Consider the following 22155-nt stretch of genomic DNA (forward strand, 5'->3'; position numbering starts at 1 on the left):
TACCAGGGTGGGGTGGTTTAGAGATAGGGAGGGGTGTAGGGGTCTGAGGGGTTGGTTACAGACACAGGGAGGGGTGTAGGGGACTGGGAAGGTTACAGAGACAGGGTCGGGGTTAGGGGCCCTGAGGGGCTGACAGAGACAGGGTGGTGTGTAGGGACCCGAAGGGGGTTACAGAGACAGACAGGCATGTAGGGGACTACACCAGGGGTGTGGGGTGTGGAGGGGTTACAGACATAGAAGGTATGCAGTGGACTGGATGTGACAGGAATTACTGGTCCCTGGTGCACTTCAGCTGCTCCCTGTTAACCCATCATTTCTAGTTTACAAATCGAGTCTCTCTCTCTCTCTCTTTCTCCTCCTCTCTTTCACTCCCTCTCTCATCCCCTCTTGCCTCCCACCCTTTCTCCTTTCTCTCTTCCCCATACACCTACCTCCCCTCTCTCTCCATTCCAACCCCTTTACCCCTTCTCCTCTCCTTCTCCCTCTCCCTATAATCCTCTTCTCATCTCTCTTCGCCACACCCCCATCTCCCTTCCCTCTCTCCTCTTCCCTTTCCCGCCCTAGCCCCGCAATTCTCTCTCCCCTGTGTCTCTCCCCACATCCCTCTTGCCCCACATCTCTCTCCCCCCCCCACCGCGTCTCTCCCCCGTTTCCGTGACCCGAGCTCACTGTTGTTCGTTCCACGCCTTGTTACCATCTGAACTGAAATTGAGACGGTTTGTTATAAAGGAATCAAAACTTAGTGTGCGTATGTTTTATAGCGGGATAATCTCTCAAGTAAGGTGGGGTGTTACAGGCAGGGGTGGAGGGGAGCGGAAGGTGTTACAGAGACAGGGAGGGATTCTGGGGATTGGAGGGAGTTATAGAGACAGGGAGAGTTGTCGGGGACTGGAGGGGTTTACAGAGACAGGGAGGGCTGTAGGGGATTGGTGGGGGTTTCAGAGTCAGGGTTTGGTGTTGGGGTGTGGGGTTGGGGGGTTTACAGAGACAAGGAGGGATGTTGGGACCCGAGAGGCTTACAGAGACAGGGAATTGTGCAGGGAACTGGTGGAGGCTACAGAGACAGGGAGGGGTGTTACAGGGTGGGGTGGAGGGGACCGGGTGGGTGTTACAGGGAGCGTTTGAGTGGACTGGGGGGGTGTCAGAGGGAGGGGTGGAGGGGACCAGGGGTTGTTACAGGGAGGGTAGGAGGTGTAAGAAATTGGAGGGGGGTTACAGAGCCGGAGGGGTGTAGGGGACTGGAGGTGGTTAAAGGGACAGGGAGGTGTGAAGGTGATTGGAGGGGGATTACAGGGACAGGGAGGGGTGTAAAGTATTGGAGGCTAGGTTACAGGGACAGGGAGGGGTGTAGAGTATTGGGGGGGGTTACAGAGACAGGGAGGGTGTAGGGGATTGTAGGTGTTTTCAGAGTCGGTGGGGTGTAGAGGACCGGAGGTAGTTACAGAGACAGGAAGCAGTGTCAGGGACCGGGTTGGGGGGGGAGGTGGTTTAGAGATAGGGAGGGGTGTAGGTGACTGGGAAGGTTACAGAGACCGGGTCGGGGATAGGGGCCCTGAGGGGGTAACAGAGACAGGATGGTGTGTAGGGACCCGAAGGGGGTTACAGGGACAGACAGGCATGTAGGGGACTACACCAGGGGTATGGGGTATGGAGGGGTTAGACATAGAAGGTGTGCAGTGGACTGGATGTGACAGGAATTACTGGTCCCTGGTGCTCTTCAGCTGTTCCTATTTCACTCCCTCTCTCATCCCCATCTGCCTCCCACCCTTTCTCCTTTCTCTCTACCCCATACACCTACCTCCCCTCTCTCTCCATTCCAACCCCTTTCCCCCTCCTCCTCCTCTCTTTCTCACTCTCCCTATAACCCTCTTCTCGTCTCTCTTCGCCACACCCCCATCTCCCTTCCTTCTCTTCTCTTCCCTTTCCCGCCCTAGCCCTGCAATTCTCTCTCCCCTGTGTTTCTCTCCCCCCCCCCCACCGCGTCTCTCCCCCATTTCCATGACCCAAGCTCACTGTTGTTCGTTCCACACCTTGTTACCATCTGAACTGAAATTGAGACGGTTTGTGATACAGGAATCAAAACTCAGTGTGGGAGTGTTTTATGGCTGGAGAATCTCTCAAGTAAGATGGGGTGTTACAGGGAGGGGAGGGGTGGAGGGGAGCGAAAGGTGTTACAGAGACAGGGAGGGATTCTGGGGATTGGCGGGAGTTACAGAGACAGGGAGAGTTGTCGGGGACCGGAGGGGGTTACAGACACAGGGTTGGGTGTAGGTGACCGGTGGGGGTTACAGGGACAGGTAGGGGTGAAGGTGATTGGAGGGGGGTTACAGTGACAGGGAGGGGTGTAGGGATTGGAGGGGGGTTACAGAGATTGGTAGGGGATTGGAGGGGGGTTACCGAGACAGGGAGGGGTGTAGGGAATGGAAGGGGTAGGGGACCAGAAGTGGTTACAGAGACAGGGAAGGGTGTAGGTGTCCAGTGGGGGGTTACAGAGGCAGGAGGGGTGGAGGGGAGTAGAGATTGTAGGGAACCAGAGGGGGTTCCACAGATAGGGAATGGTGCAAAGGATTGGAGGGGGTTTCAGAAAAAAGGTGGGTTGTAGTGGACGAGTGGGTTACAAGGGGGGGTGGGGTGGAGGGGTCGGGGGGTTGTTATAGGGAGGGTAGGAGGTGTAGGAGATTGGAGGGGGGGTTACAGAGACGGAGGGGTGTAGGGGACCCAGAGGTTTACAGAGACAGAGAGGGGTGTCATGGTCTGGAGGGGTTTAAAGGGACAGGGAGGGGTGAAGGCGATTGGAGGGGGGTTTACAGGGACAGGGAGGGGTGTAGGGGATTGGAGGGGGTTACAGAGACAGGGAGGGGTGCAGCGGACTGGAGAGGATTACAGGGACGCGGAGGGGTGTTGGTGATTGGAGGGGGGTTACAGTTACAGGGAGGGGTGTAGGGGATTGGAGCGGGGTTATTACAGAGACAGGGATGTGTGTAGGCGGTTACAGAGACATGGAGGGAGGGGGAGACCAGAGGGGATTACTGAGACAGGGACAGGTGCAGTGGACTGGAGGGGATTACAGAGATAGGGAGGGATGTAGGGGATTGGAGTGGGTTTCAGAGACAGGGTGGGGTGTAGGGGACCGGAGGAGGGCCTTACAGAGACAGGGAAGGGTGTAGGGGACCAGAGGGGGTTACAGAGACAGGGAAGGGTGCAGAGGACCGAGGGGGTTACAGAATCTGGAGGGCTGTAGGGGATTGGTGGGGCTTTCAGAGTCAGGGTTGGGTGTAGGGGTTTGGGGTTGGGGGGTTTACAGAGACAAGGAGGGATGTTGGGGACCCGAGAGGCTTACAGAGACAGGGAATTGTGCAGGGAACTGGTGGGGGGTTACAGAGACAGGGAGGGGTGTTACAGGGTTGGGTGGAGGGACCGGGGGGGTTGTTACAGGGAGGGTAGGAGGTGTTAGAAATTGGAGGGGGGGTTACAGAGCCGGAGGGGTGTAGGGGACCCTGAGCATTACAGAGACAGGGAGCGGTGTCGTGGACTGGAGGGGGTTAAAGGGACAGGGAAGAGTGAAGGTGATTGGAGGGGGATTACAGGGACAGGGAGGGGTGTAAGGTATTGGAGGGGAGGTTTCAGGGACAGGGAGGTGTGTAGAGTATTGGAGGGGGGGTTTCAGAGTCGGTGGGGTGTAGAGGACCGGAGGTAGGTTACAGAGACAGGAAGCGGTGTCAGGGACCGGGTGGGGGGGGAGGTTGTTTAGCGATGGGGAGGGGTGTAGGGGACTGGCGGGGGGGGTTACAGACACAGGGAGGGAGTAGGGACTGGGAAGGTTACAGAGACCGGGTCGGGGGTTAGGGCCCTGAGGGGGTAACAGAGACAGGGTTGGTGTGTAGGGACCCGAAGGGGGTTACAGAGACAGACAGGCATGTAGGGGACTATACCAGGGGTGTGGGGTGTGGAGGGGTTACAGACATAGAAGGTGTGCAGTTGACTGGATGTGACAGGAATTACTGGGTCCCTGGTGCACTTCAGCTGTTCCTATTTCACTCCCTCTCTCATCCCATCTGCCTCCCACTCTTTCTCCTTTCTCTCTTCCCCATACACCTACCTCCCCTCTCTCTCCATTCCAACCCCTTTCCCCCTCCTCCTCCTCCTCTCTTTCTCACTCTCCCTATAACCCTCTTCTCATCTCTCTTCGCCACACCCCCATCTCCCTTCTGGGATTCTGGGGATTGGAGGGAGTTACAGAGACAGGGAGGTTTGTCGGGGACCGGAGGGGGTTACAGACACAGGGTTTGGGTGTAGGGGACTGGTGGGGATACAGTGACAGGTAGGGTGAAGATGATTGGAGGGGGCATTACATTGACAGGGAGTGGTGTAGGGGATTGGAGGGGGGTTACAGAGATTGGTAGGGGATTGGAGGGGGGTTACCAAGACAGGGAGGGGTGTAGGGAATGGAAGGGGTAGGGGACCAGATGGGGTTACAGAGACAGGGAATGGTGTAGGTGTCCAGAGGGGGTTTCAGAGACAGGGAGAGGTGGAGGCGGTAGGGAACCGGAGGGGGTTCCACAGACGGGGAAGGGTGCAGAGGATTGGAGGTGGTTTCAGAAAAAAGGTGGGGTGTTGGGGACTGGAGGGCGTTACAATACAGGGAGGGGTGCAGTAGACTTGTGGGGTTTACAGAGACAGAGAAGGGTGTAGGGGTGCAGGGGGTGGGTTACAGACACATGGAGGGTGTAGGGGTCCGAGGGGGGAGTTACAGAGACAGGAAGGGGTGTGGGTGTGACCAGAGGGGGCTACAGTGACAGGGAGGGTTGTAGGGATTTGAGAGGGGTGTAGGGGATTGGACAGGGGTGTTACAGAGACAGGGAGCGGTGCAGGGGACAGAGGGGATTACAGAGATAGGAAGCGGTGTTGGGGTTTGGAGGGGATTTTGGAGACAGTGTGGAGTGTAGGGGACCAGAGGGGAGTTACAGAGACAAGGAAAGGTGCAGGGGACCTGAGGGGTTTACAGAGACAGGGAGGGGTGCTTGTGATTGGAGGGAGTTACAGAGACAGGGAGGGGAGTTGGGGATTGGTGGGGCTTTCAGAGACAGGGTTGGGTGTAGGGGTTCTAGGTTGGGGGTTTCGGAGAAAAGGAGGGATGTTGGGGGACCCGGGAGGCTACAGAGACAGGGAGGGGTCTGTAGGGGACAGGAGTGGGGGGGTGGTGGTTACAGAGACAGGGAGGGGTGTAGTGGACTGAGAGGGTTACAGAGACAGGGACGGGTGTAGGGACCTGGAGGGTGTTACAGAGACAGGCAGGCATGTAGGGGACCAGACCAGAGACATAGAGAGGTGTGCAGTGGACTGGATATGACAGGAATTACTGGTCTGACCAGTTGAACCTTTTCCTTGGTGCACTTCAGCTGCTCCCTGTTAACCCATCATTTCCAGTTCACAAATGTAGTCTCTCTCTCTCCTATTTCACTCCCTCTCTCAATCCCCACCTGCCTCCCACCCTTTCTCTTTTCTCTCTTCCCCACACACCTATCCTCCCCTCTCACCATCCCAATCCATCTCCCCTTTCCCCCTCTCCCTCATCTTTTCTCTTTCACCCCCTCCCAATAACCCTCTTCTCATCTCTCTCTTCCCCACACCACCTTCCCTCTCCTCTCCCTCTCTCTCACACCTCGCCCCCCGCAATTCTCTCTCCCTATTCTGGAGCAGCTTGAGCCGTTTACAACTCGAATCCCCTTTATAGTGATTGCCTTTAGCCTACCGAATGTATTCGTGACCCAAAGGATGATTTACAAGATGCCAAGTTGGGGGGGGGGGGAGCATTTATTGTTACCTAACCTTTGAGTAGCAGCTTGTCTGCAAGCATTAGCATATATACCCCCTTTATCCCTACTCCAGGTATAGCCCTGACTAATTTTCTGCCTATCATTTTCCCACCATCATCTTTGTACCATATTTTTAGCACTCATCTCTTTAATATCTGCAGAGGCCGGGACGCCAACCCAATCCACTCCCCTAGAGCAGTTCTGTTTTCCCTGGTCCATGTTGGGATCCTAAAATTAAAACCATACTAATAAGGTACCCCACTATGAATACACTCTATACCTGTGCCCTGTCTGCATTCTAAAGGTAAACTTTTCCATTCCTCAAGAAGTAATTATCACCTCTGCTGCCCCTATTCCAGGAGGACTTTATACATTGTGTACAATTGGGTGGTGGTTTCCCAAAAATTGGGAACCAGCAGAAAAACAATACAGCAAATAATAAAAATAACATTACAGCACTTTTTCCCAGCGTAGCGTAACTTCAGACCAGAAGGATGCGAGACTGCACGCCAGGTGGAGGGTATATTATCAACGTCTTTAGTTCGTGGATTAGCTTGTTTAATGCATTGTATGTGAGTCCACCCTTTTCTTTTTTGTCCGCACTGCAGTGTCTGTAATCAGAAGTACACAATAAGGGCCAGGTTTAACAGAATGAATAGGATAGTCCAGGGGTGGGTTTTTGAGCTAATAAACCCTTCTGTCGTAAGTCATACAGAGAAGTAGAAAGTCCCTGTAAATATTTAGATATGTATCTGGTCATTAGCCTCAGGGATAGGGGTATCAGTGTGGAATCCCATGTAAGGAAGACCAAACATCATTTCATATGGAGAGACAGCAAGGTCCTTACGAGGAGCTGTGCGAGTCCTAATTAAAGCTAAGGGTAAGTATTTAATCCAGGAGAGGCCAGTTTCCTCATGAAGTCGAGTGAGTGATTTTTCAGGGTCTGATTCATCCGTTCAACACGGCCTGAAATCTGGGGTGCATGGGGTATTGTAAGGTAAAAACATCATGAGATGGGACCGGAGAAGGAGTCACCCAGTACTAAGGAGTAACAGAATGCAGATGTGACCTTGTACACTCAAGATAAGCTTTGCACTAACAAGAATGATGTGCAGCAGACTAACAGAGAAGGATAGCAACAGTTTATTCATTGGACAATGTAATGGTATGATAATTTACTAAGTACGTATCCTGAGGTATAAAAAAACACCACTTGCTGATAACGGCAGAATGCGCCTTCTCCAACTAACACTGTTAGTTGCAAGTGTTACAATCCGGTAATAAAGAACAAAGAACCTTGAATTCGACTCAGTCTGGTGTCTGACTCACTCATTCATGACAAAGCAGACCTAACAGTATGTAACTGCCAATCTATTCCCAGGATTTTACACACACCCTGGAGTACCTGAGAGGTAAAAATGTGTACCTCGATCTGAGTCAATGGTTTGAATAATGCCATAATGCAGAATAACAGACTCTAGTAATATCCGGATAACGGTGCTAGCACGATCATTAGGGGTCGTGAAGCCTCAACCCATCGAGTAAAATAATCCATCATCACCAGGAGGTATTTATAAATCCCTATCTTAGGTAATTCCGTGAAGTCAATCTGTAGTTGTTGAAACGGGCGTATGGCTATATCGCGACCGCCAGGCATTACCTGGTGCATTGACATTCTTATTCACTCGCTGAAAGATTGGCACCCCCGAGTACTTTGCTTGGCTATGGTGTATATTCCCGAGCAATTAAGGACCGTACAAAAGTTTCAACAAGTGCCTGTGTTCCCCAATGTGTCTGCTGGTGGAGCTTATCAATAATCTGACGAGCCAAGGCTTTATTCAGTACTTGTCGTCCTTCTGCCGTCCACCACAACCCATCGGCAGTTTGACACATTCCTGGTCTTTCATATAAACCTCCTCTTCCCGTGAAAAGATGGGTGTCTTTTGAACCTCATGTGGGGTGGGGAGTAACAGCTGCATGTCTATTTTTTCTGTGAGTGCAGCCTGTTTGGCAGCTTCATCTGCCCGTCTGTTCCCCTGTGCTTCAGGACTGTCAATAATTTGATGGCCCCGTACATGAACTACAGCTATCTCCTCAGGTAACGTAAGAGCATCTAAGGATTGAACAATTAAGTTTTCATGGATCAACTTTTGTCCTTTCCCAGTTATCATTCCCCGCTCTTTCCAAATCTTTCCAAAGGTGTGAATTACACCAAAAGCATACTTTGAGTCGGTATAGATTGTGCCCACCTTTCCCTCTAAACCCTGGAGAGCTCTCCAGAGGGCATATAATTGACAGGATTGTGCCGACTAATGACCGGGAAGACGACGGGCTTCAATCACAACTCCTTCATTCCCATCCACTACACTATACCCGCTATAACGAATGCCGTCAATGCAGCGGGAAGATCCATCAATAAACCATCTTCACCCTCCCGTAAAGGTTCATCCTTAAATCATCTCTAATTTTGTCTGTAAATCTATCACTTCTAAACATACATGCTCTAAATCATTGAGGACAGTATCAGAATCTGTAGAAACCAAGAAGGCGGCTGGATTCTGTTCTTTGTTTATAATCAGTGTCAAATCATCCCTATCCATGAGAATCGCTTCATACTTTAAAATTCTAGAATCAGTAAGCCACCTCTGGCACGTTGTAGAGAATGGTGTGGACTGTGTGAGGGGTATGAACTATCATCGGGGCACCAAATGTAATCTTTCATCCTTCCTCGACTAAAATAGCAGTGGCTGCAATTGCTTGCACACATTCTGGCCAACCATGACAAACAGGGTCTAAAATTTTTGACAGAAAGGCAACTGGTTGTCTAAAGCCTACCCTCTCTTGCGTTAATACTCTCATGGCCACACCCTCTTTCGCATTGGTATATAGGTCAAATAGCTTATTTAGGTCGGGTAAAGCCAAAACTGGGGCACTAATAAGACGCTGTTTTCACCAGGGTAAAATCTTTAATCTCCTCCTCCGTCCAGACAACAGTTTCACCCCCTAGAGTCGCATGTTTATCATAAAGAAATTTGACAGGCTAGAATAATTCTCAATCCAATTCTACAGTATCCACTAAACCAAGGAATTTTCTAAGTTCTCGAGCACTCTTTGGAGGTGGGATCTGCAGAATATCGTGTTCTCTCTGGACTTACCTTCCTAATTCCTTGACTAACCAGATGACCAAAGTATTTAACTTCAGATTGAACAAATTGTAACTTTGATTCGCTCACTAAGACCCTTATTTCCTAGAAAATTCAGAAATTCAACAGTGTATTGTTTAACCACATCATATGTTTTCCCCGTGATTAATAAATCATCAACATATTGTATTAATTGACAATTCTCTCTCCGAGGGCCTCATCTAGTACCTGTTCTAAACTTGGCCAAACAAATTTGGGGATTCTGTAAAACCCTGGGGAAGGACCGTCCACTGGTATTGATTTTTCCGTCCTGTAAAAGGATTCTCCCCACTCAAATGCAAACATGTCCCTACTGTCTATTGCCAACGGACAGGTCCAGAGGCATCTTTGAGGTCAATTACACTAAACCACTTATTATGGGGATCGATTTTACCCATTATCGTATAGGGGTTAGGTACAACCGGATAACGGGTTGAGAATAATTTTGTTTAACTCCCTCAAATCCTGCACTAATCGATAGGTACCGTCTGGTTTTTGGACAGGTAAAATTGGGGTATTAAAGGTGACATACAAGGTTCGAGTATACCATCTTTCACCAATTGGTCAATTACTGGCTACAGCCCCTTTCGGCCAGCCATAGGAATTGGATACTGTTTTCGTCTAATTACTTGGTCAGGGTCTTTTAAAGTAACTTGCAGGGGAGGAACATCTAACCCTCCTCTATTGCCTCCTTTTTGCCCATACTCTAGGATTTATTAGTTCCCGATCCTCCTCTGTTAGTACATAAAATTGAATCCCGATACCTGATCCCTGTGGTCTGGTACCGATAGCCAATTGGTCCTGTAAATCTCTTCCCAACAGGCAAACTCCAGCTTGGGGAACTAGTAAAATATCCTCTGTTATTATCTTTTCTCTCATTTGTATCCTTACATTCTTTAGTTTGGGGGACCGTAAAAATCTCTTCCTCTCACTCCCGAAATCATCACCGTCCCTTCTGTTTTAACACCCTCGGGCCATTGTAAAATACTAGACCGGGCTTGCCCCAGAAACTACTAGAAAAGTCATCTTGTCACTATGGGGTCCTATGCTTAAATTTACCAATGGTTCTCGTGCAGCCCCACGGTGTGTATTGACTGAGAACCGTGACCCCCCCTATTCATAATCTGCCTCCATCAATGCATAAGATCACGTCTCCTGGCTCGCATTAGGCATTCCCTCTTAAAGTGTCCCTCCTTTTTACAATAATAGCAAACTAATGCTCCTGTTTCCATTTTCTACCAGGGTCTCCACAGGGTCCCAGGAATGGTCGTCGTCCCCGGAATTCTCCTCTACCCCATGCCTCTGCTCTGGTCTCTACTTCCCCACCCCTGGCGCTCCTCCCAATGTCCAGGAGCTGGCACACAGCTCCTAACATTTCCCTGCTGTCCCTCCACAACTTCCTTGACTGCCTGCATCCAAATCTTAGCCTTTCTTTCTGTTGATCTTCATACCTCTGGACGTATGCCCTTTGTGCGATCTGTAAAAGCTGTGTTATTCATGCCAATTCTCTGTCTTTTGTAATTTCTTCCTGATATCTGGGGCTGAATTAGTAACAAAGCCCGTCAATACCAACTGTTCACCTGCTGGGGATCCTATATCCAACCCCCCATATTGCTGTATAGCCGCACGCAATCTATTCAGAAATGCAGAGGGGGTCTCCTCGGGACCTTGGGGAACCTCAAATGCCTTCTTAAAGTTCTGTCCTTTTAGAACAGACTCCTTCATTCCTTTTACTAGATTAACCCGGTACTCATTCATTCGCGTGCGACCATCATTAGTAGTCTTATCCCAATTTGGGTTTACCAGGGAAATTTAGCTTCTCCAGGTATCGCCTCTGGTCCCCTTGGTTTTCCCTATCCCAGACTTTAATCCCTGCCTGGCGAATCATTCCACGCTCATCCAAAGTAAATAGAGTCTTAAAGATAGACATTAATCATCCCAGGTATATATATTAGGTCCAAAAAATTGATCTAATTGTTCTGCACATCCCTGAGGGTCTTCTATCAGAGTGGAAATTTCCTTCTTAAAATTGCGCACCTCTGTACTGGTCAGAGGCACATTTACGAACCCGAGACCCCCCACATCCCCTCCCAAGGGAACCTCTCGTAAAGGTCTCTTCCAGTTAATTTCTGCTTATCCCCTCCTCTATGATGTTTAGGTTCCTGCCCTCCGGGAGACAAATCAAAGGGTTTTGCCCTTCCCCTCCCGAAGGTTCTCACACTGTTCTGAATGGACCCACATAATCAAAGTCTCCTCCCTCTCGTGTCAATTGAGGCGGTAATCTTGTACTCTGTGAACGGGTCATCATACCACCCCAACTTTCTTTTTCTTTCTCGAACTGTGGAGGAAGAGGGGAAGGTGAAAAAGGGTAAAGCGTAGGTGAGAGGGGGGGAGATAGGAGCCGGCACAGGGGGAACATAAGGTGGAGGAAGGGAATCTAACACATCCCATCTTTGTATTTCAGGGGCAGAGGGTTCCTCGTCCTTCTTGTTCTTACGTTCCTTTTCGCTCAAAATCATTTGATCAAATGATCCACTGAGCCAACAGGCTGCATATTCTCTGCTCTCGGTATTACCTCCTTGATTTTGGTAGAGCCAGATGTTCAATGCTGACACATCCAGTCCTCGTCGGATCTGAACTTTGACCAATATACCGAACTCCTTTTATCGGATTCTTAACCCATTCCTGATAGCAATACCTGACCATGGTCTGTTTATCTTTTCCAAGGGTTTTCCCCACACCCCAATCAGATAACATTAATCCTAATGGACTATGTTTAGGTATCTGATCTTCCCGTTCTTCTTCAGGGACTGTTCCCTTGCTACTTACTCCTCCCATACTAGCAGGTAAATAAATTCCTCTTACCGGGATCCAGTAGCTATTCCTAGCGCGCTTCCCTTAACGTTCTCCCGTCATTTGTTCTCAATTGCCTCTTCTTGGATATCACTCGCTTCGTCCACTGACCAGTCACCCTTCATCTGGGAGTCCAGCTGAATCAGCTGGGGTGCACCTACCCTCGTCGTCGGGCACTCTGTCAGTGGAGGGAGTGGGATCCCGGACGAGCCCCATTTGTGAGAAACAGAAGTACCTTCACAGATTTCGCTCGAGACAAAAATTGAGAACAAAGAACATTTATTGTACAACAGTGCAAAGTTGGGTGCTTCCCCTTACCCTGGAATACACACACATACTGGGGCTCACCCAACTTTTATACAGTTCATTTCAGTGTAGAGGTACCCTCCCCCCCCCCCCTTAACATTCTTCTGCCTCCTGGATTGGGTTTAGCATGGAAAATTCTGTCTGCCTACCTGCAGTTTCTGTAAAAAAGAGACCATGGGGTATCCTGTCTGGGTCCCATCATGTCATTGTCCTTATTCATGAATTTGCCTTTGTCCTTATTCACACAATCTCATCCTGGCCAGACTTACTTAATATATGCAGAACTTGCTAATTCTTTCTATCACTATAAGACCCTTATTCTATTATACTTGCGTAACCCTTCCTCACACTCTTATCGGAATTCATCCCTACTCAGCACTTACTTAACTTCCTTTAGTCTAGTCTATTATTCTTTATTTCATTCATACTAACTTTACTTCCTATATTCTATTATCTCTCACAGTTTGTGACAAAGGAATTTTGGGAGTGTTTTTATGGCGGGAGAATCTCTCAAGTAAGGCGGGGGCTGTTACAGGGAGAGGTTGAGGGGACCAGAGGTGGTTTACAGAGACAGGGAGGAGTGGAGGGGACTCGAAGGTGTTACAGAGATAGGGAGGGTTGCTGGGGATTGGAGGGAGTTACAAAGAAAGGGTGGGATGTAAGAGACCGGAGAGGGTTACAGGGACAGGGAGGATTGGAAGGGGGGTTACAGTGACAGGGTGGATTGGAGGGGGTTACAGTGACAGGGAGGGATGTAGGGGATTGGAGGGGGGGATTACAGAGACTGATGAGTGTAGGGGAATGGCAGGGGTAGGGGACAGGAGGGGGTTACAGAGACAGATAGTTGCAGGTGACCAGAGGGGTTACAAAGACAGGGAGGGTGTAGGGGATTGGAGGAAGTTACAGAGACAGTGAGGGGTGTAGGGGACTGGAGGGGGTTACAGGGACAGAGAGGGTTGTAGGGGATTGGGAGGGGGTTACAGGGACAGGGAGGGTTGGTGAGGGTTTCAGAGTCAGGGTGGGGTGTAGGGGGGCCGGAGGTGGTTACACATGGAGGGGTGTGGCCGACCGGAAGGGATGTAGGGAATGGGGAGGGGGGGGGGTGGGTGTTACAGAGACAGAGAGGGATATTGGGGGACTGGAATGGGTTACAGAGACAGGAAGGAGTGGTAGGGGACTTCAATGGGTTACAGAGACAGGGAGGGATGTAGGGGACCGGTGTGGAAGGGGTTGAGATTACAGAGACAGGGAGGGGTGCTGTGGATTGGAGGGAGTTACAGAGAAAGTGAGAGGTGTAGAGGACCGGAGGGGGTTTACAAAGACAGGGAGGGGTGTAGGTGACCGGTGGGGGTTACAGAGACAGGGATGGCTTAAGCTGAGTGGAGCGGGGGTTACAGTGAAGTGACAGGGAGAGGTGTAAGGAATTGGAGGGGGAGTTACAGAGACAGGGAGGGGTGTAGAGGATTGGAGGGCTGGTTACAAAGACAGGTAGGGATGTAGGAGAATGGAGGGGGGTAGGGATCCGGAGTGGGATACAGAAACAGGGAAGGGTGCAAGGGAACAGAGGGGATTACAGAGACAGGATGGATGTAGGGGACTGGAGGGGGTTTCATAGACTGTGGGGCGTGGGAGGCTGGAAGGTGTTATAGAGATAGGCAGTGGTGCTGAGGATTGGAAGGAGTTGCAGAGACAGGGAGGGGTGTAGGGGACCGGTGGGGTTTTCAGGGACAGGGGGAAATGTAGGGGAATGGAGGGGCTAGGGGACCGGAGGGGGAGTTACAGAGACAGGGAAGGTTGCAGGTGACCAGAGGGGTTACAGAGACTGGGAGGGGTGTAAGGATTGGAGTGGGTTTCAGAGACAGGGTGGGGTGTAGGGGACCGGAGTAGGGGCTTACAGAGACACGGAAGGGTGCAGAGGACCAGAGGGGGTTAAAGCGACTGGGAGGGGTTGTTAGGGGATTGGTGGGCCTTTCAGAGACAGAGATGGGTGTAGGGGTCCTGGATTGGGGGGCTTACAGAGAAAAGAGGGATGTACGGTACCCGGGAGGCTTACAGAGACAGGGAGGGGTGTGTAGGGGTGGGGGGAGTGGTGGTTACAGAAACAGTGAGGGGTGTAGGGACCCGGAGGGTGTTACAGAAATAGGCAGGCATGTAGGGGACTAGACCAGAGACATAGAGAGGTGTGCAGTGGACTGGATATGACAGGAATTACTGGTCTGACCAGTTGAACTTTTTCCCTGGTGCACTTCAGCTGCTCCTGTTAACCCATCATTTCCAGTTTACAAATCTAGTCTCTCTCTCACTCTCTCTCTCTCTCTCTCTCCTATTTCACTCCCTCTCTCATCCCCACCTGCTTCCCACCCTTTCTCTTTTCTCTCTCCCCACACATCTATCTCCCCTTTCTCCATCCCAATCCATCTCCCCATCCCCCAACTCCTCCTCTTCTGTCTTTCACCCCCTCCCAATAACATCTTCTCATCTCTTCTCTTCCCCACACACTTCCCTCTCTCCTCTTACCTCTCTCTCACACCTCGCCCCTGCAAATCTCTCTCCCTGTCTCTCCCTACATCCCTCTCCCCCCTCCTCCATGCCCCACCTCTCTCTCTCCCCCCCCACGTCTCTCCACCATTTCCTCGACTTGAGCTCACTGTTGTTCGTTCCACGCCTTGTTACCGTCTGACTGAAATTGAGTCAGTTTGTGATAAAGGAATCAAAGCTTAGTCTCTTCTCTTTTGGCTTGGCTTCGCGGACAAAGATTTATGGAGGGGGTAAAAAGTCCACGTCAGCTGCAGGCTCGTTTGTGGTCTGACCAGTCCGATGCGGGACAGGCAGACACGATTGCAGCGGTTGCAAGGGAAAATGGTTGGTTGGGGTTGGGTGTTGGGTTTTTCCTCCTTTGCCTTTTGTCAGTGAGGTGGGCTCTGCGGTCTTCTTCAAAGGAGGCTGCTGCCCGCCAAACTGTGAGGCGCCAAGATGCACGGTTTGAGGCGTTATCAGCCCACTGGCGGTGGTCAATGTGGCAGGCACCAAGAGATTTTCTTTAGGCAGTCCTTGTACCTTTTCTTTGGTGCACCTCTGTCACGGTGGCCAGTGGAGAGCTCGCCATATAATACGATCTTGGGAAGGCGATGGTCCTCATTCTGGAGAACGTGACCCATCCAGCGCAGCGGATCTTCAGCAGCGTGGGACTCGATGCTGTCGACCTCTGCCATCTCGAGTACCTCGACGTTAGGGGTGTGAGCGCTCCAATGGATGTTGAGGATGGAGCGGAGACAACGCTGGTGGAAGCGTTCTAGAGCCGTAGGTGGTGCCGGTAGAGGACCCATGATTCGGAGCCGAACAGGAGTGTGGGTATGACAACGGCTCTGTATACGCTTATTCTTTGTGTGGTTTTTCAGTTGGTTGTTTTTCCAGACTCTTTTGTGTAGTCTTCCAAAGGCGCTATTTTGCCTTGGCGAGTCTGTTGTCTATCTCATTGTCGATCCTTGCATCTGATGAAAATGGTGCAGCCGAGATAGGTAAACTGGTTGACCGTTTTGAGTTTTGTGTGCCCGATGGAGATGTGGGGGGGCTGGTAGTCATGGTGGGGAGCTGGCTGATGGAGGACCTCAGTTTTCTTCAGGCTGACTTCCAGGCCAAACATTTTGGCAGTTTCCGCAAAGCAGGACGTCAAGCGCTGAAGAGCTGGCTCTGAATGGGCAACTAAAGCGGCATCATCTGCAAAGAGTAGTTCACGGACAAGTTTCTCTTGTGTCTTGGTGTGAGCTTGCAGGCGCCTCAGATTGAAGAGACTGCCATCCGTGCGGTACCGGATGTAAACAGCGTCTTCATTGTTGGGGTCTTTCATGGCTTGGTTCAGCATCATGCTGAAGAAGATTGAAAAGAGGGTTGGTGCGAGAACACAGACTTGCTTCACGCCATTGTTAATGGAGAAGGGTTCAGAGAGCTCATTGCTGTATCTGACCCGACCTTGTTGGTTTTCGTGCAGTTGGATAATCATGTTGAGGAACTTTGGGGGACATCCGATGCGCTCTAGTATTTGCCAAAGCCCTTTCCTGCTCACGGTGTCGAAGGCTTTGGTGAGGTCAACAAAGGTGATGTAGAGTCCTTTGTTTTGTTCTCTGCACTTTTCTTGGAGCTGTCTGAGGGCAAAGACCATGTCAGTGGTTCCTCTGTTTGCGCGAAAGCCGCACTGTGATTCTGGGAGTATATTCTCAGCGACACTAGGTATTATTCTATTTAGTAGAATCCTAGCGAAGATTTTGCCTGCAATGGAGAGCAACGTGATTCCCCTGTAGTTTGAGCAGTCTGATTTCTCGCCTTTGTTTTTGTACAGGGTGATGATGGTGGCATCACGAAGATCCTGAGGCAGTTTACCTTGGTCCCAACAAAGCTTGAAAAACTCATGCAGTTTGGCATGCAGAGTTTTGCCGCCAGCCTTCCAGACTTCTGGGGGGATTCCATCCATACCTGCTGCTTTGCCACTTTTCAGTTGTTCGATTGCCTTATATGTCTCATCCAGGGTGGGAACCTCATCCAGCTCTAGCCTTAGGGGCTGTTGAGGGAGCTGGAGCAGGGCGGAATCTTGGACTGAGCGGTTGGTACTGAAAAGAGATTGGAAGTGTTCTGACCATCGGTTGAGGATGGAGTACTGCGCGCACTGCACTCCACCTAAAAGCTCCTTTGCGCAGGCCCGAGGACAGGTCCACGTCCTCCCCCTCAACGTCCTCCCCCTCCACGTCCTCCCCCTCCACGTCCTCCCCCTCCACGTCCTCCCCCTCAAAAGACGCTCACAAACTCAAGCTAGCATGCTGGAACATCAGAACCATGCTAGACAAGACTGACAGCCATCGACCTGAACGTCGGTCTGCCCTCATTGCACATGAACTCCTCAGACTTGACATCGACATAGCCGCTCTCAGTGAAGTCCGCCTGGCAGATGTAGGCAGCCTCCAAGAACGCGGCGCGGGCTACACACTCTACTGGTCTGGCAAGCCTTCGGATGAACGACGCCTATCTGGTGTAGGCTTCATGGTCAAGAGCTTCATTGCCTCCAAACTCGAAAACCTTCCGACAGGCCTCTCAGACCGAATCATGTCCATGCGACTCCCACTTCAAAACAAGCGTCACATCACCCTCATCAGTGTCTATGCTCCAACCCTCCAGGCGGAACCAGCAGAAAAGAACAAGTTCTACACCGACCTGCGCAACCTCATCCAACGTACCCCTACAGCCGACAAGGTTGTCATCCTGGGCGACTTCAACGCTCGTGTCGTCAAAGACTCAGAAACCTGGCCAGGAATCCTGGGCAAGCATGGCGTCGGCAAGTGCAACGACAATGGGCGCCTCCTGTTGGAGCTCTGCGCAGAACAGCGGCTTGTCATTACAAACACCCTTTTTCAGCAGAGGGACAGCCTTAAGACCACCTGGATGCATCCCCGATCCAAACACTGGCACCTCCTGGACTACATCCTGGTGCGAGAAAGTGACAAACAAGATGTGCTCCACACCAGGGTCATGCCTAGCGCGGAATGCCACACTGACCACCGGCTGGTTCGCTGCAAGCTCAACCTTCACTTCAAGCCAAAGCCCAGGAACAATAAAGCCCCCAGAAAGAGGTTCAATGTTGGAAAACTGCAGTCAGACGAAGCGAGAGGAAACTTCCAGGCAAACCTCAAAGCAAAGCTCGACGTTGCAACCCGCCTCACGGACCCGTCCCCTGAAACCCTCTGGGATCAGTTGAAGACTACCATACTGCAATCCACTGAAGAAGTACTGGGCTTCTCCTCCAGGAAAAACAAGGACTGGTTTGACGAAAACAGCCAGGAAATCCAGGAGCTGCTGGCAAAGAAGCGAGCTGCCCACCAGGCTCACCTTACAAAGCCGTCCTGTCCAGAGAAGAAACAAGCCTTCCGTCGCGCATGCAGCCATCTTCAGCGCAAACTCCGGGAGATCCAAAATGAGTGGTGGACTAGCCTCGCCAAACGAACACAGCTCAGCGCGGACATTGGCGACTTCAGGGGTTTCTACGAGGCTCTAAAGGCTGTGTACGGCCCCTCACCCCAAGTCCAAAGCCCGCTGCGCAGCTCAGACGGCAAAGTCCTCCTCAAAGCTTAGTGTGGGAGTGTTTTATGGCGGGAAAATCTCTCAAGTAAGATGGGGGTGTTCCAGGGAGTGGCTGAGGGGACCAGAGGTGGTTACAGAGATAGGGAGTGGTGGAGGGGACTTCAATGGGTTACAGAGACAGGAAGGGGTGTAGGGGTCTTCAATGGGTTACAAAGACAGGGAGGGATGTAGGGGACCGGAGTGGGGGGTTTGGGATTACAGAGACGGAGAGGTGTAAGGGATTGGAGGCGGGGTTACAGAGACAGGGAGGGGTGTAGAGGATTGGAGGGCGGTTACAAAGACAGGGAGGTGTGTAGGAGAATGGAGGGGGTAGGGATCCGGAGTGGGATACAGAGACAGGGAAGGGTGCAGGGGAACAGAGAGGATTACAGAGACAGGGATGGATGTAGGGGACCAGAGTGGGTTTCATAGACTGTGGGGTGTGGGGGGCTGGAAGGTGTTATAGAGATAGGCAGTGGTGCTGAGGATTGGAAGGAGTTACAGGGACAGGGAAGGGTGAAGGTGATTAGAGGGGGGTTAGAGAGACAGGGAGGGGTGTAGGGGATTGGAGGTGTGGGGTGGCTACAGAGACAGGGATAAGTGTAGAGGAATGGAGGGTGTAGGGGACCAGAATGGGATACAGAGTCAGGGAAGGGTGCAGGTGATCAGAGGGGGTTACAGAGACAGGAAGGGGTGTAGGGGATTGGAGTGGGTTTCAGAGACAGGGTGGGGTGTAGGGGACCGGAGTAGGGGCTTACAGAGACACGGAAGGGTGCAGAGGACCAGAGGGGGTTAAAGCGACTGGGAGGGGTGTAGGGGATTGGTGGGGCTTTCAGAGACAGAGTTGGGTGTAGGGGACCCGAGTTGGGGTTTACAGAGAAAAGGAGGGATATAGGGTACCTGGGAGGCTTACAGAGACAGGGAGGGGTGTGTAGGGGATCGGGGTGGGGGGGGGGGGGTTGGTGGTTACAGAGACAGTAAGGGGTGCGGAGGGTGTTACAGAGATAGGCAGGCATGTAGGAGACCAGACCAGAGACATAGAGAGGTGTGCAGTGGACTGGATATGACAGGAATTACTGGTCTGACCAGTTGAACCTTTTCCCTGGTGAACTTCAGCTGCTCCCTGTTAACCCATCATTTCCAGTTTACAAATATAGTCTCTCTCTCTCTCTCTCTCTCTCTCTCCTATTTCACTCCCTCTCTCATCCCCACCTGCCTCTCCCACCCTTTCTCTTTTCTTTCTTCCCCACACATCTATCTCCCCTTTCTCCATCCCAATCCATCTCCCCTATCCCCCTCCTCCTCCTCTTCTCCCTTTCACCCCCCCAATAAACCTCTTCTCATCTCTTCTCTTCCCCATACCACCTTCCCTCTCTCTGCTTCCCTCTCTCTCACACCTCGCCCCCGCAATTCTCTCTCCTCTGTGTCTCTCCCTACATCCCTCTTGCCACACCTCTCTCTCTCCTCCCACGTCTCTCCACCGTTTCCACAACCTGAGCTCACTGTTGTTTGTTCCACGCCTTGTTACTGTCTGAACTGAAATTGAGTCAGTTTGTGATAAAGGAATCAAAGCTTAGTGTGGGAGTATTTTATGGCGGGAGAATCTCTAAAGTAAGGCGGGGATGTTCCAGGGAGTAGCAGAGGGGACCAGAGGTGGTTACAGAGACAGGGATGGGTGGAGGGGACTGGAAGGTGTTACAGAGATAGGGAGGGTTGCTGGGGATTGGAGGGAGTAACAGAGACAGGGTGGGATGTAGGGGACCGGAGGGGGTTACAGAGACAGGGAGGGGTGTAGGGAACCAGTGTGGGTTACAGGGACAGGGAGGGGTGAAGGTGATTGGAGGGGGGTGGTTTCAGTGACAGGGAGGGGTGTAAGGGATTAGAGGGGGTGATTACAGAGAGTGTAGGGGAATGGCAGGGGTAGGGGACAGGAGGGGGGTTACAGAGACGAACGTTTGCAGGTGACCAGAGGGGGTTACAGGGACAGGTAGGGGTGAAGGTGATTAGAGGGGGGTTGGAGAATCTGGGAGGGGTGTAGGGGAGTGGAGGTGTGGGGTGGTTACAGAGACAGGGATAAGTGTAGAGGAATGGAGGGTGTGGCGGACCGGAGGGGGTTACAGAGACAGGGAAGGTTGAAGGTGATCAAAGGGGGTTACAGAGACAGGGAGGGGTGTAGAGGATTGGAGTGGGTTTCAGAGACAGGGTGGGGTGTGGGGGACCGGAGTAGGGGCTTACAGAGACACGGAAGGGTGCAGAGGACCAGAGGGAATTAAAACGACTGGGATGGGTGTAGGGGATTGGTGGGGCTTTCAGTGACAGAGTTGGGTGTAGGGGTCCCGAGTTGGGGGGTTACAGTGAAAAGGAGGGTGTATGGTATCCGGGAGGCTTACAGAGACAGGGAGGGGTGTGTAGGGGATGGGGGTGGGGTTGGTGGTTACTGAGACAGTGAGGGGTGTAGGGATCGGAGGGTGTTACAGAGATAGGCAGGCATGTAGGGGACCAGACCAGGGACATAGAGAGGTGTGCAGTGGACTGGATATGACAGGAATTACTGGTCTGACCAGTTGAACCTTTTCCCTGGTGAACTTCAGCTGCTCCCTGTTAACCCATCATTTCCAGTTTACAATCTAGTCTCTCTCTCTCTCTCTCTCTCTCTCTCTCTCTCCCTCTCCTATTTCACTCCCTCTCTCATCCCCACCTGCCTCCCACCCTTTCTCTTTTCTTTCTTCCCCACACATCTATCTCCCCATCCCAATCCATCTCCCCTATCCCCCTCCTCCTCCTCTTCTCCCTTTCACCCCCCCAATAAACCTCTTCTCATCTCTTCTCTTCCCCACACCACCTTCCCTCTCTCCTCTTCCCTCTCTCTCACACCTCGCCCCCGCAATTCTCTCTCCCCTGTGTCTCTCCCTACATCCCTCTTGCCCACCTCTCTCTCTCCCCCCACGTCTCTCCACCGTTTCCACAACCCAAGCTCACTGTTGTTCGTTCCACGCTTTGTTACTGTCAGAACTGAAATTGAGTCGGTTTGTGACAAAGGAATCAAAGCTTAGTATGGGAGTGTTTTATGGTGGGAGAATGTCTCAAGTAAGGCGGGGGTGTTCCAGGGAGTGGCGGAGGGGACCAGAGATGGTTACAGAGACAGGGAGTGGTGGAGGGGACTGGAAGGTGTTACAGAGATAGGGAGGGTTGCTGGGATTGGAGCGAGTTACAGAGACAGGGTGGGATGTAGGGGACTGGAGGGGGATACAGAGACAGGGAGAGGTGTAGGGGACCAGTGTGGGTTACAGGGACAGGGAGGGGTGAAGGTGAATGGATGGGGGGGGGGAGTTTACAGTGACGGATGAGTGTAGGGGAATGGCAGGGGTAGCTGATGGGAGGGGGTTACAGAGATGGAAGGTTGCAGGTGACCAGAGGGGGTTACAGGGACAGGGAGGGGTGTAGGGGATTGGATGGAGTTACAGAGACAGTGAGGGGTGTAGGGGACTGGAGGGGGATACAGGGACAGGGAGGGGTGAAGGTGATTGGAGGGAGGGTTTACTGACAGGGAAGGGTGTAGGGGACTGGAAGGGGGGTTACAGAGACAGGTAGGGGTGAAGGTGATTAGAGGGGGGTTGGAGAATCTGGGAGGGGTGTAGGGGATTGGAGGTGTGGGGTGGTGACAGAGACAGGGAGGTGTAGGGGAATGGATGGGGTACGGGACCTAAGGGGGTTACAGAGACAGGGAAGGTTGCAGGTGATCAGAATGGGTTACAGAGACAGGGAAGTGTGTAGGGGATTGGAGTGGCTTTCAGAGACAGGGTGGGATGGAGGGGACCGGAGGTGGTTACAGAGACAGAGAGGGGTGTAGAGGATTGGAGGGTGGTTACAGAGACAGGGAGGGATGTAGGAGA

The 22155-nt window shown here is 51.8% G+C and overlaps 1 protein-coding gene across 6 annotated transcripts in view; it reads right to left on the bottom strand.

Annotated features, from left to right (window-relative positions):
- Positions 1-22155, bottom strand: part of LOC138758218 (glutathione S-transferase P-like) — a 46564-nt gene that overhangs the window by 5416 nt on the left and 18993 nt on the right. The window contains exons 1-2 of one of the 6 annotated variants that reach the window (XM_069926825.1): positions 18032-18103; positions 6271-6427 (exon numbers count right to left, since the gene is read on the bottom strand). The exons of 1 other annotated variant lie outside the window; for it this stretch is intronic. In XM_069926825.1, coding sequence (XP_069782926.1) covers positions 6271-6427; positions 18032-18088 — 214 coding nt within the window. In that variant the 5' untranslated portion in view covers positions 18089-18103. Of the gene's footprint in view, positions 1-669; positions 733-2013; positions 2067-6270; positions 6428-12306; positions 12349-14805; positions 14823-18031; positions 18104-22155 lie in introns of those variants that run through there. 4 more of the 6 variants (XM_069926826.1, XM_069926830.1, XM_069926828.1 and 1 more) reach the window with 4 other exon arrangements.

Source organism: Narcine bancroftii, chromosome 3 (assembly GCF_036971445.1).
Source record: "Narcine bancroftii isolate sNarBan1 chromosome 3, sNarBan1.hap1, whole genome shotgun sequence".
NCBI lineage: Eukaryota > Metazoa > Chordata > Chondrichthyes > Torpediniformes > Narcinidae > Narcine > Narcine bancroftii.